Here is a 15,096-nt window from a genome sequence, read left to right as displayed (position 1 = left end):
GGCGCACAGAATCCCTCCTGAAATGAGGGCGCATGAGATCCTCCCATCTGAGGTTACCAGGTGCTTATGAATCTAACTGTGGCTCAGATTCCCATTTTATTTTGAGTTTGCTTCACACCCCAGTAATGCCCTGGAAGTAAACAACTTTATTATCAATACCAGGAGTGAGGGGAGACAGAAAGAGGAACTGAAAGGCAGAGAGAAAGACAGAGGAAAAAAACTTGCAAAAGAACTCCTTACAAATACAAGCGCAACAAACTTTCTCAGTGAAGCAATTAGATTAAATTCAAATATGAATAGGCCACAGGATCCAACTAGCTCTGCCTTATCCTGCGCTGCATTCGGAAACACGTGCTCCTTTTTAGACTCGTCGGATGTTTCTGTTGAACTCATGCCTGGCATTATTTGCAAGATAAATAATGAGCCCATTCTCCTCAGATCCTAAAATCTGCTTGGGGAAAGGTAGGTACGGTAGGGTCCAGAGAGATGCACAGGTCCTGCCACACCCACCTCTCCAAGCTTTCTGTAGAAAGATATTTACGGGCCCCACAGTTAAGCCCCTTTTCATGATGGAAATGACCACTCAATTTACTCCTAGGGTGACTGCCAGACTGTAGCCCTGTAGGGTGAGAGAACACTGACGTCAATGAGAGAACGCAGTGGGCATGAGGGCCTCCTTATGAATAACCTTGCCCTCCTTTGAATGCTGCAAGATGTAGGTAGATTCCAAGAACCCAAGGGATTTGCAAATCCATTCTGGGCAGAGGAAACAGCAAAAGAGAAATCTCAGAATAGAGATTTAGTCATTTCTGTGGATTTTTCAGAGGGAGAAGGGCTCCAGAGAGCTGGAGAAATCAATGAAGACCACCAAACACATCATACGCCACAGAGTGAGAAACACTATGGCCATGTCCAGAAGAGCGTGGACGTTTGGTTCCCCAGGGACAAGTAGCAGAGGCACACCTTACACCACAGCTACTTGTCCCCAGGGAATGCCTGTGCCACACGTGCTTCGGCGTGTGGCCAATTACCCCCGGGGTTGATAGGGGAGGCTGGGACCAGCACTGTGCTGGCCTCAGCAGCCTTACCTGGAGTCCTGGGGGCCTCCCAGGGCTGCAGCAGTGGTGATCCTGCCAGGCTGAGCCTGGCTGGCAGCCGCAGTGCGGATCTGGGAAGCCCGGCTCTGCTTTTCAGCGGCACGCACTACCCGTGCATGCACTTATCCAGTTTTATTTCCGCAAGTTTTTCTGACTCCTGGATACCCAGGGGTCAAAAAAAAACCATGGGGAAAAAAAACAGAGCAGAGCACGCATGGGCAGGGCACCCTTGCAGCACGGAAAACACCTGACTGTGCGGTATTTGGCGCTGCAGACATGTTTTTTGTGTCGCATACCACATACTGCACGGCGGGGATCATCTGGACGTGCCCTAGGAGCCTAGTTGAAAAGCAGGCTATATGGAAAGGCTCCATTTCCTAACACCTCCTTTTGCGCTTTTCAAGTTGTTCCCAGTGATGGGCTGTTGTTCCCTAGCCATTTCCGTAAGCCTGATTTCAAACAAAAACACAAGACAAATATTTAAGCAGACTGAATTGGCTCCTACTGCTCACTAATGAGCACTTAAAAAAGGGCCTTGACCCCACCAATTAATGCTGTGTCCCCTGTATAGTATGAGATGAGACTCACTGTAAAATAGAACATTTCAGTTTCCTGTTGGTTGGCTCTCCTCTTGGCAATGTTTATTTTACTCATGTAGGTCTCGGAAGCAGCCGATTTGACCGATTCAGTGGAGCGGCTATGCTGGAAGGCATCTGAAACATCAAAATCTTCCACCGTCAGCATGTCCTGCAAAGTCTGCAGAGTGGCATCCAGGGTTTTCCGTACCTGCAGCAATTGGAGGCAGCATGGTTGTGAAACAAACTGGGAGAAGGGCCCATTTTTACTGCAACACTTGGCCAAGCAGCAGCTCGTTGCGAGCAGGTGCGAGTCAACGGCCGCTGTAGTCAGTGGGAGCCTTCGGGAAGGACACAAGAAGTCTCAGCTAGGCAGAGGACTCTAACTCAAACTACTGCAGTTGTGATTGGAAACACTAGCACATTCAAGGCACATTCAAGGCACATTCAAAGGCACGTGGAGAACACTGGAAAGTCATCAGCCCTATCAAGTGGAGCGAAGTATGTTCACAAGATCAAAGCCCGTTATTGCTCTTACCTCTTCATTCTCTATCTTGAGCGTGGTAAGTCTAGACTGCAGCTGGTGGTACCGCATAAGCAGCTCGGTCTGCACAGGCTGTTGGGCACTGACCTGACACACCTGAAGCAACAGCAAAACCAAAGAGAAGAGATAAGACCAGAAGATCATTCACTGAGTGACCACGAACATTTTAAATCAACATGGTTTCCCCTCCCTCAGTCTTCTCCATTTTGGTGTGAGTAGGGGAGGCAGTAGCATGGCTGAATATCCCAGAGAAATGGTAGTGTCCTGTATCTGAGTCCAAGCAAAATATTGAATCACACACCATTTTAAGGATACACATCAGAGCTTTTTAAATAATTTAATAGATTGGTCTGAGTTCAAATTCTATTTGCTTGTTGCGATGTTCAGTTGGGGACTATACCACAGGCTTTGTGAAGCATTTGCAGAAATGCTGAGCAATAAACAGTTAAAAAAAAAAGGCTGCCAGATAAGGCAAACATTTTATTAGGAAAGGAGACATGAGCAAAAGCATGGTGGGGTTGGAGTCGGGTGGACAAGGAGTCAGACATGATAGAAAGGTAGCAGAAGGAAGCTAGCGGAGCTCTAGTTAGGACGAGCAGCTGAAACTATTTCCTGCAGGTACAATACCTCATCCCCCATGTGAGGCTGGAATTCAAACTTCAGAGGAGGGCAGAAGACCTGGTTGCACATGTCCATGATCGCATGCTTGTCACTCCGTGCATCCAGGTTATCCACTGCATTCTCAATGATGTCCAAACCCTCATGCCGTGAGGTTTCTAGGTTATATTCAGCAGACAGGTACGTTCTGAATGTCCGAGCGAGGCTGGCATGGAATCCCAGATCACAGCACTAACAGGGAGAAACACCACAAAGGAGTCATGTTCCCAAACTAAGTCACCATTCACTGGCGATCCCTTTATTTATGTGCCACCTCATAGGAAACTGTGTAGATACACAAACGCTTTAGCTAGCTGTGAAATGCAGCCACCTCTGGAGCAGCTCTTTAAAGGGCCCTGCAACACCATTCAATAGGGCAGGGAATAAAGAATACCGTGTCTACTCAAAACTGATTTGGAAATCAAGGGAGAGGCGGCATAAGAAGCAGCATTACCCTATGCTGATACTTGGCCAGGACACAAAGATAAACACCTTGGTCTCATTAGGAAACATATGGCATCTTCTTTGACCAAGTGGAGAGCACTTAGCTGAAAGGCAGCCCCTCCAAAAGCAATGTAGCCTCTACCACAATCTTGTGGCAGGTGCCGACTCAAAGGGAGGTCTGTCACCCATTGACATAACCATGACACGTTCTGCCAGGCCCTAGGAGCAGACTCTGATCAGGCCCCAATTTCTGCGATAGCAAGATCATAGTCAGGGAGAAACAGGTCATGGCTCTCAAACTGAAAACCCCACAGTCACTGGCTGTTCCTAGTCTACTCCTTTTCATTGAATTGACTGTACCTTTTTGAAGAGAAACTTCTAAGCAGAGACGTGCTTTCATCAAAATTAACTAGTAGAAAGACGTTTTAAGGTAAGTTGTTAATAAAAGACAAAAACAACCCTTTCCCTGTTATCATAAACCCTTTCATCATCGCAGTGAAGATGCTTCCACTATTCTCTTCTCCCTCATGTGATGGAGCAGTTCCTCATGCATAAGTGATCATTCACAAGTTCGTCTCCGGGGAAGCGATAAAACTGAAAGCTAATTGCTGCCAAACTACCATACATTAAACAAAGGGCTGCTTTCAAAATTCTCATTTTGACATGATTGACTTTGGCTTGTCAAATGCAGCAACAGGACAGGATTCATTGCTAAAAATGGTTCCTCAAAGCCTAGCCAAAAATGTTATTTAGGGTCTCCTCCCAAAGGTTTGGCCACAACCCAAAAACTCCACCTAATTTGGGTTCAAGTGGCCAGTTCTGCTTTAAAGCCTGGGTGATTATGGATGCCTTTGTTCAGTCTGAGGTGCCCCAGTGAAAAAAATGAGAAAGAAAGGGGTATTCAGTATTTATGATATCTCTTGGAGCTGGAGAATGGGACCGGAAAGAGTTGGAGGGGTAAACATTAGGACAACACGGGAGTTGAGCTGTGTTAGAAGGTCAGAAGATACCGCCACCAGGGCTCTGATATTTTAACAGGCCTTTGGAGGGCTTTATTGGAACAAAACAGTTTACTTAGCCCAGTAAATTTATCCTGCATGGAGTACAGTAGAGCTGGGGTAGCTCTACATGGCACTGCAGTACATCATGTAGACATACCCAAAGATAGCTGCACATCTACAATAACCCCCACAGCAGAACAGAGCTAAAAAGAATCGCTGAGCCAGGCACAGAGTGGAAACATCTTCTGTTTTGTATAGCATCTACCTAATGACAGCCACTGAATTATCTTTCTATAAAAACCGTCACTATACAATTTGCATTACAAACTGCAGATCACCAAGGCTAAGAAGTTTTGCTGATGTATGAATAAAACAGCAGCAGGTAGAAAGTTTATCACTGCCTGAGCGGTGTCCAAAAATAGCTGGAGAGTTGGAACATCTATCACATTGCCTTACGCTCCTGAGATAATGGACCCAATTCTAGAAATCTCAATGGATTTAACACACTGCCGAAAAACAAAGCCCATGATATTTTCACATTGCTTCCAGTGCACCTTTAAACAGGAACACCTTGGGTTACAGTTGCGACCTGCAGGATCCAGATTTACACTGCTAACAATAAATGACCAATTCAGAAATAACTCCACTGAAAGCAGATGGTATCAGTGCTTCACAGAGAGAGACCTAGCTAGTGATCAGAAAGGCCTAGCTAGAGTCACAGTGCATCATAAAGACCTAGCTAGCAATAGGTGCATAGAATCGGGCTGAGCTAATCTAATTTAATCAAAAACAGAAAAACTGTTCATGAATCAAGGACTCGAGATTCCAGCCCCACCATCCCAGCAGCACCTTTCCTGGCTTCACACTGTCTGATGTCAATAACCAAAGAGACCAAAGAATTCTGCATCAAAATCCTACCACTGCTAAACACAAAGTGAAAGACTCACGCCCAGTCCCTGCCACAAGCAACTCCAGCCAAAGAGGCCGTTTCAGCTCCTCCACTGATTTGAAGAGACATCCCTCAATTCAGATTAAGTCACACCGCAGCAATGTAGCTGTCCTGTGCCCTAAAAGTAGCAGCAAAAACATGACTGGCCAACTGCTGCTCACAGATGCATGAACACAGTCTGTTAGCCCAGACCCAGTTTGCTAAGGCCCTATCTATACCATCCCATTATAAGCCTAGAACCACCACCAAGAAACAAGTCCTACTTGCTCTCTCCCGCCCATGACAAAGCCCAGTGATTAGGCACAGTAGACAGAGTAGGAGTCATGAGCACATGCCTCAGGACTGCTCTCTGTCTATTAGTGACATGGCTGCACCATATATCAGCAGGTCATTGTAGGCCCAGAGATGGCTGTTTGTTTCTTCTTGTACCCCATGGGGACTAACTAGATCTTTGGCTAGCATATATACAGAATCCATTTTTTTTTTTGGCATGGCTGGTAACATGGCCATACATTGACCCTGTCTAACTGACAAGCAGTCAGGCTGCCAGCAGTCAATGCTTTTCCAACAGCTTCACCAGCAGAAGGCTGAACCTTTGAAAAGGTTTTAAATCTCCTTGGGTGCTTGTACACGTGATGATGTCACAATGTACACGTGACAAAAATTTCCCTTTGTGTGGCTTAATAGCATCACACATTACAAGTATGCGAGTTTTGAGGGGTTTAAAATGAGTTTGCATAGTTGCAAAGTAAACTGCATCCCAATGTAGTTTAGTTTCCAACATTGCAACTTGGAAAGTTGCAACCACTAGTCAGCTCACCCGCTGGCTGCAGGAGAGGCAGGCAGGCTCTGCAGAAAAAAAGGATTGGGCCTCTCACTGCTTCTGCCTTCAGCAGGCTCCTGTGGCTGGCAGGATGCCTGAGGCCACCTGGGAATGGGCTGGCTTGCCCCTGGGGTAATGCATGGAGATGGCAGGAGGGTGGCTGGGTGTGCTGGCGACTGGAGAAGGCGGCGGGGATGGTGCTTAGGGTGACAGAAAGGTTCCATTCACTACATTAAGGTACTGACTCTGAAGCCTAGTGATGACAATGTATACATTAGTGTTGTTATCCCTTGCACTGTAGATAATTTCAGCAGACATATGCAAATATGCTGGTAGGTGGAAACTAAATACATCATGCACACATTTTTCCACAGCCTGCCCACGCTGCTTATCAGATGTCATGCAAGCATAAAACAGCGATCTCATATCAGAGAGGGATCCATCCACTATATACACAGGGATTACATCTTCTAGAAGGAACTGGGTGTTGGCCTGGGACTACTGTCACAGTCTATAGTTCCTAGCAGTAGAGGATTAAAGAGAAAACTCTATTCTTTGGGCATTGAGAGGACATTTAGGGAGCTGGGATGGCATGGGTGCTGAGGCACACGGTTGGCAGCCCAGAGACCACAAGTTCAGGGCCATAGCAGAAGCACCCGCAGCACAGCACGGCTGTGTCAGAGTCCAACAAATCTGCAAATTCTGTTAAATACCTCGTCATGCAAGGACACGAGAAGGAAGGGAGGGGAATTCTGACCCTGAGAATCTGCTTCCATTAAGAGACGGCAGCATCCACTCTTGTCAGTGACAGTTTTGTACATACAAGAGGGAGCAGAAGACTGGAGCCAAATCACTCTGCTGACCAGAGAGAAGGATAATGCTCTGGTGCCAGGATCAGCTGGTCCAAATGTTGGGCTCCAAAAAAGGCACCTGAAAGATGCAAAGCCATGCCAGTGCCTTTTGGACAATTATCTCTTTGACTGGCAAGTAAAAAAGTTTCAAGACCCAAAAATCTGTTCCTGCCTAAGGGGGGAATTTTTGAAGGCATCCAGCATTGGCCTCCTTGGTGCCAGTGAAAGCACTGGGAGCCATTGACTACAAGGGGAAACAGGTTGGGCTACTGCAGGGTGCTCTTGAAAAAAAATCCACATCCTCAGAGATACCCTGGTGTTCTTGACAATGCTATTTCACTGCATGCTTAATGCTGAATTCATGCTGAACCCAGCAGTTACTGTAACACCAATAACTCTGCTACTGACAAGTAGGGCAACCGTCTTACTAGCAACATTTTTACAGCTCCTTCGGTCTCTGGTGATTAGCACCATGGCTGATGCGTCACACCTCAGTGACCAGAAAAGACAGAAAAGATGGAGAAAAGACTGTTTAAAAATCCTCAAAGAGACACACAAGGAAGAAGAAAGAAAAAAGACTTTAAACTCCCAGTCCCAGCTCCAGAACCAATGGCATTTTCTCAGCCCGCTCTTCTCTTTGATGGAAAAGAAAGAAGAACCGCTGGAAATACCAATCATCCTTAGCACATCTATACAGTCTTTCAGATGAGGAGCAAAACTTTCATAATGCATTAACTCATTAAGCCTCACACCACCCTTCTCAGGCAGAAAATGTAAGAGTTGTCTAATACCAAGGCACAGGAGGTTAAGTGCCTTGGTCAGGTTGAGGACGCAGTCACAAAGTTCTATTTCCTATTCCCCTGTCCTGTAATTATGTTTTCGTGGATGCTAAAATTATTAAAGGATGGTCTCATCTCGCTGCTGTCCTGTACAGGACCATCGCACAATGAGCAGAGGGATGGGGCAGGTGGCATCCCAGCTCTTCCATCTCTAATTTCCACGATTCTCCAATGAACTCTCTGGCTCTGCAATACAAGCAGGCCCAATTTTCAAAAAGAACTTGGCTCCCAGGACTGAGGCCAGGACTTGAGAAGAGCTCATCTCCCATTTCTGCCTACCCTGGGCAAGTGTACCTACCTTGCACACCTATATGTTCCCAGCACTCTGAGGGAGGGGTGCTCACAAGGAAGCCCACCCACCTGTACCTGTTTGCACAAACCAAACCCAGAAATGAGGCAATGAAGCCTTGCTCCAGGACCATTCTCAAAAAGTCCAGAGGCAGGGGGGTTGGGAGTGGCTATGCTGCCACATTTCTGTGCTTGGCACATACAAGAGGGAATGGGTAGGTGAGGCATATTTGAGAACATCCTTCTCAGAGACCACCACAGATACTGATTGACTGGTCCATGATGCACAGAAAACCTGTAGCGGAGCAGGGAACTGAACCCAAGAGTCTCCCATCTCATGTTATTGCCCTAACTGCTAAACCATCCTTCCTCCCCTTGCTTTACTGAGGAACTGAGATGACAGACGGGACGTCAAAAGACTCCAGCACTGCCCACTTTGACATGTATTCACCACATCCGCACAGTCAATGCAAGCTCTTTTGAAAGTCTGGACCACAATGTTTTTATGCAAGTGGATCATTAAGAAAAAGTTATTCCCATTGACCAAGGGCCCAAGCACACCAGATATGTCAACAAAACAAAAGAGGAAACAGAATAAAACCAACTTTTGGCTGGCAGAAAATATTTGAACCTAAACCGCTTTGTTAATACTCAATGACCGCAAAATGTTCTTCACTGGAACACAGAGGAATTGCCCTATTTTCACAGGGCAGGCAGATATTTTTGCAAAGCTCAGTTGCTCCATTTTCTTCTCTTTCACATAGTTGAACACATTCACAATAGTTTTACCCAGCCTATCAAGCAAAATGCTTCAAGCAAAATGAACTAGACAGTCCTCGCAAAAGGGAAGGAGGGTAGCTTGGTAGTTAAGGGAGGTAACAAGCTCTGACAGAGGAATCCTATAGAATATAATACCCACTCGAAAAAATAAACAATGGTTTTATTATTTGGACCCTGTGTAAATAATGCTAACAAGACTTTTTCTAAGTCACCAAAGCATCTAGTCTCAGCTTCCCCATCTGTAAACCATGTATACATTACATAAAATGGCCATGATAAGGCTTAATGTTTGTAAAGTTAATATTAAGGTCATACTCCTACAGTGCTAGGTGCTTTATAAATGCTTGCAATGAACAGAAGATTTTGAAAGGACGGTGATGGGGAATACAAGTCATTACTGTTATCAAATTCATTTTTATGGAATAGCGCTGTTGATAAATATTACAAGTAGACAAAACAGACTAGTAACGCTTTCATAGCCGGAGGTTACATTTTTCTTGAATCTAGAGGGAACATCCAAATAAACACATCACACAGAGCGTTCTGGCCCCATTTTGACAAATGCTTTCCAAAGAATGATTTGACCACATCAAGCAAGCTGTTTTGCACACTGCAAATATGAATCCACGGCTGGGTTTGCCAATGAGGGAATTTATAACATAATGATAGCACACGCATCTCATAATGGAAAAAGGACTAGAGAGACACTGACATAGCTAACACAGATAATATCTCAGAAAAAGAGAGTAAAGAGGCAAAGGAAAGAACACAATCATCCTTCATTGAGGAAAATGATTCTCTATTATTTACTAGATAGCTAGCCATCATGGTATGTTATCAAGTATAAGAATACTTAGCATATGTGAAAAGGCTTTACACTTTTCAAGGAAATGAAGACCCATTAAGTTCACAATGCCCCAAGAGGTTTGCAATGCTAATTATTCCAATTTTATTCTCAGTTCTCGCTAACTATCCTAATTACAGCTAAGGTGCCTCGCTCTCGTAGATGAGCACCCATGGGAAAACTGAGGAAAGCAAATAATCCAAATGCCATAAATCTATTGGCAATGTCAGAATTAGACCTCAAGGCTTAACTGGCTCCCAACCCCATGGTCGATCTTCCAGAGGAAGCTGCCTTTTAGCCAAAATATCTGAAACCTTTAGGAACTATTTCAGGAGCCCGGAGGGCAATGCATCTCCCTACGGTAGCAGCCAGATGATCCTTGAAGCAAAAGAAACTCTACCCTGCTATCTTGTCCTTCTGTCTAAGAGGGAACAGATTGTGTAGGGGTAGCAGATGCCTTGAGCTACCCACTGTAAGTTATACATGCTGGGCACAATGCAAGAGTCTACTCGAATTCGAGAGCTATCACCCATTCCCCAACTAAGGGAGAAAAAATAGAACTGAAATTGGACTGACCTAACGAGACCTGAGCAACTGGCTGCCTCCTGTGATCGTTTTGATGGGTTGTTCCCATTTCTTGCCAGCTAGCCCATAACTGGCATGTCAGCAGCCTTGTCACGGGGGAGTGCTGTGCTGCAGTGCTGTTCTGCAAAGAGGGCCACGGCAAGGTATTTCACTCCCGGTGGCCCGGAGTCGTAAGGCAAAACCTTTGCTCTGCACCACAAAAAACTCAGGGACTCTTTCCAAGCCTGGACTACCAGGAGGTTTCTCCAAGCGTACGGGCATATTCACTTCACATGTTGCAGCCATCCCAGGTGAGTTCACCTCTGCGGAGGAAGAAGGCGGCTGCATTTAGGGAGGTAGTTCAGATTACGGCGCTGCTTGAGGCAGCCCAAGGGATGCTTACAGGACTGATCCCCTCTTATGAGGCTGTCCAGGCTTGTGACTCGCAGCAAAACCACCCCTCCTACTTCCATGAAATATTTAAGCCACCACAATACATTAAGTGGGAACTCATGCCTTCCTTGGTTTTCTGAGGTTAAGAATCAGAAAACCCTTGTCAAGCACTAACCTATCCTCTCTTCTTCTACAACTTCTCACCGTGGGACGTTTCCACACTAGACTTAGGACATGGCCTGACAGGCCTCTTAAAAAAGTCACCAGGATCCATATGTGAAGTCACCACAGGAAAAGAGCCATCACATTCAGTATGTCGCCTTGAGCAGTAGTCGGGGAAATTGAAATAGAAACCCAGACAACTTAATTTCTCCTAGCCGTATGTAAAATGATCTCTGTGTGGCAGAGAGGGACATTTCCAGACCCTGAGGTGATCAATTCATGCCCTGAAGCCTGACATTTGATTACCTCTAGCACAGGTTGCTTAACTAAAAGTATTACTGGGCCTAAAATTATCCAGTCCCTTTTAAAATCCAGCACAAGTTAATTAACTCTATGGTCTCTGAAGCAGGTTTTTTTCTGCTTTGGGATTTTGAATGCGGATATCCTTCTGTTCCCTGAAGATCTCTACCCCAGACATGTTTTCTTGAGTTCTTGCTTTTTGAAAAAGCTGCATTTATTGCCGAGTTATTCCTTGAAGGGATTTGCAAATTCAGGGCCGTTCTTTTAATTCAAGCTATTGGGAAAATAAACCAGGAGCTGTCAAGAGAGGACGTGTTTTGTTCAAAGGGAAATTACCACAGCCCTTTGCACAGAGCTAACTAGGGCTGTCAGGCAAAGTTCCTGCATGGTCTTCAGACAGTAATGATTTACAGGCTGCGTGATATTTCTGAGCCATAAAACCATCTGTACCTGCGCACGCATCATGAAACTGGCAATTGGACCCCAACGTTTGCTCCTTCCACGTAAGGAAAAAAATCATTTACCAGGTGCAAACTTTGGCAGAAGATGACAAAGGCAGTTTAGCCACCTTATTAAGCAAGGGTTGGAAAAATTCAAGAGGCCTGCACTGGTTTTACATTTAATTTGAAGCTTATTATCATACTCTGGACACAGGTCAAAACTCTGTCCTTTTATTATTAGAGTGTAACACACACACACTTAGCATTGAGTATGGTAAAGTGTGTGCTTTTGGTTGTTGCATATTGTGTTTTCACCTGGGCAAGATGGCCCCTGTTGTTCTGGCCATGTGCTCAGCACATGGCAAGCTGGGACCTGTATCTGGGCGAAGTATGTAAAACCCTCTGGACTCATTGGCCAGAGGAAGCAGAAGGTCCTTCAGGCAGATTGGCTGGGAGAAAGATTGGACTGTGGCTTGACAAGGCTGGGGTGATATAAGGGGAGCTGGGCTGGTTTGGGGAAGGGGAGAAGCTGCTAGGGGCTGCTGAAGAGTATAGTCTCCTCTTGCAGATGGCAAGAAGGGAAACTCAGCCCCTACATGGGAGCAAAGATTGGCACACCACCACTTCTCCAGGAGTGGTCCCTTGCAACGCAGAAGGACCCACACCCTCAACCCACTCCCTGCAGCACAGTGAACTCAAGGAGCAGCTCAGGACTCTCCAGCCCACTGCTGAAGGGCAGGTATAGGGGTGCAGGCCCCCAGAACTACCCATAGGGGAGCCCCATGTCCTGGGTAGGGGTGAAGTCTCCCCAAGAGGGTACCACCTAGACTTTGCTCGGTAGTTAATAGCATTTAAAATTCTATTTAATGTTTTCTTTTGCTTTGTTTTATTCCCTGTAATACATTTGGGGTTTTGTGTTTGTACTGCTTGCAAGAAAGGGGGTTTTGTTTGCATGGGACAACCCAGCAAATTCAGCATTCCCAGATTTTCTGGGCGGCGGCTCAAGCCACAGGTATAATTTAGAGGTGCCCCAAAATTTGAACCCAGCCTTTTTTTGCTGCTAACCAGTGCCCTGGCAGAAGGGCTACAAGAGTATCACTTTGACTTGCAAAGGAAACCTGTGTGCACTTTGATATATGTAAGATTATAATAATGAATCTGTGTTACACCACTGTCCACAGACCCTGATCAGAATTCACTATGCTCATTGTGCTACCGTTACTTGCCGAATTGGCTGGTTTGCAGCTTCTGATAGCAAAATGGTGCAGTGCAGCATAACAAAGCCCTCCATACTCTCATTTGGATAGGAACATACAGTGTATTTACAAGAGATTTTGCTTGTCCCCTGGAGGATTTAAACTCACAAAACTCCTATGAAAATTGGTGCAATTCCACATGATTCCCACATGGTTCAATTAAATTCCATGCAAGATCAATGTGGGGGGCGGCGGATAGGAAAACTGGCCTGTCCAACTTAAGGCTTACCTAGCCTTCAGAGTATCCTCAGGACTTGCATGCTGCACAAGTCTTTTGCTGCCCCCCTACATAGGATCAAATCACAGCTCATGTAAGAGACTGGAAATATTAAAAGGCTTTCAACCGAAATGTATCGTGTGGATTTGGGGAATGCAAAGAAGAGAAAGTGGTGCAAAAATGTAAAAGAAGGCTGCAGCTACCAAGTCCCACAAGTTACAAATGTCATGCTGGATTCTACTCTGTTTTACTAAAACATTCAAATAATGGCCCCGTATCTATTTATTCAACTGAGAGCTTTACAAGTTGCCATCAGCACTTTACAGTGTCCGGCGATCACCACAAAGTATCAACAGCAGTAGAGAAATCCTTTGTGGAGCTGCTGGCAATTTTTTTGTGGGTCAAGATTCATTGAGTAGGACCTTTCTGGATTTTTCTAGGGGGTTGGTAATAGAAAGGGAGTGTGTATTGTGAGTGTCATTTCTGGCAGAAAGGCTTTCTCCAAGAGAAAGACTGAGAAAGTTTCATAAAGGTCCTCAGATACTGGACTTGCTCAGTCTCCTGTGGAGGGCTCTCTCATAACCCTTCCTAACTGCAAATATTTTGTCACCTTCTGGGATTTGCAGTATACTTTCTCTGAGAGAAGCACAGCTTGCCTTTATGAATAATCCAGCATTTCACAATGATGCACATGAAGTTACTTGGTTTTTTGCCTTTAAAAAACATAAAGCTTTCCAAAGCCATTTAAGGAAGAGGGAGTCCTACCTGTCTAGGCCTTAATTTGGTCCTTATTGCTGCAGTATGCAAGTGTGTCTTAAACAGACCCTCCATTTCACCATCACCATAGAGTAGTAACACTCAACCACACCAGTGAAGAGAGAACATTTGTATAAAACCACTGTTCAAAATAGCCATGCCCAAAGGAACATGCATTTAAGGACCTAGAGCCTGCTTGTTCTGTTACTAACTCAAATCCTGCCCAAAGGCATATCCGGCACTTACACACATGCGGGGAACCTGCTCCAACGTGCACGCTGGCACATGAGTCTGCTGGAGCATGTCAAGTGACGCTCTGGCAGCCTCGCGCGTCATGTATATCCACAACACATCTCCACACTGAGAAAATGGCAGCAGCGCACTTTGAACTAAAACACATTTGATGTGCTTTAGTTCAAAGTGCACTGCCATTTTCTTAGTGCGGAGACACGCTGCACCACTGATACACGATGCGCAGGCGCCGCATCGGGAACACGTGTGAAAATGCCTCAGGTGAGTATAAACCTGCTCAGGGAGGACACAACGTTCTCACACATTACAAAGCCCAGTCCCCCTGCAAAAAAAATGAAACTAAATACACACCTCCACTGCCACCCAGCCATGTTTGGATACAGATCTGTCCTTATTAATTTATATGTCTTCCAATCCCCTTCTGCCCTTCCCACCTTGATTAATCCTTTGAGCCCCATGGGGACATATTACAGTTTGGAAAGTGCTGCACTGAATCTTCACAAATACAATTCTTCCTCTCCTTTCTTACATTCTCCAAGAAGCAGCGAAATCATTAACAGGACTGACATTTTAAAGTCCTTGTGAGCATCTGTTAGCATCCACTAAAATGAAAGGACGCTTCCTACCTCCAAGCTCTTTGCAAACTCAGCCAGGCACTGTTGCACGGCTCACTCTCTTGAAGGTTAATTCTGCAACCATAACAGGAAGAAAGCTGGGAATTGGGAGAAGAAAACAAAATGTCCCACAGCTAGTCCTTCAGACTCTGTTTGTGTAAAGTCATGGCAGGTTATGCCCCTTACTATTTACTTCATGTCAGCCTAAATGAACACTCCCAATTGTATGGCTCTACAGTGTGCATATTTCCTCGGTGCACAGCTCTCTAAGCTGGTATTCAAAGCCTCGAGTAGAGAGCAAAGTGCTTGTCTAGTATTTCCTGAACAGAAATGTTCTTTTTTCTTGCACAGAAAAGATTTTTCCTCTCCTCCTTCCACCCCCTGAGCTGCAGAGGAAGCGAGTGGATCAGGTGCCACGGATTGCCAGCGGCATTACAAAATAGCCTCCTC

The 15,096-nt window shown here is 45.5% G+C and overlaps 1 protein-coding gene across 2 annotated transcripts in view; it reads right to left on the bottom strand.

Moving 5' to 3' along the window:
- Positions 1-15,096, bottom strand: part of SRGAP3 (SLIT-ROBO Rho GTPase activating protein 3) — a 209,503-nt gene that overhangs the window by 33,825 nt on the left and 160,582 nt on the right. For both annotated transcript variants that reach the window (XM_025204779.1, XM_025204778.1), the window contains exons 7-9: positions 2,844-3,065; positions 2,211-2,312; positions 1,686-1,883 (exon numbers count right to left, since the gene is read on the bottom strand). In XM_025204779.1, coding sequence (XP_025060564.1) covers positions 1,686-1,883; positions 2,211-2,312; positions 2,844-3,065 — 522 coding nt within the window. The remainder of the gene's footprint in view (positions 1-1,685; positions 1,884-2,210; positions 2,313-2,843; positions 3,066-15,096) is intronic.

This window comes from Alligator sinensis, unplaced genomic scaffold (genome assembly GCF_000455745.1).
Source record: "Alligator sinensis unplaced genomic scaffold, ASM45574v1 scaffold451_1, whole genome shotgun sequence".
Lineage (NCBI taxonomy): Eukaryota > Metazoa > Chordata > Crocodylia > Alligatoridae > Alligator > Alligator sinensis.
Note: the sequence above shows the minus strand (reverse complement) of the source record. Positions and strands in the feature narration are given on the sequence as shown.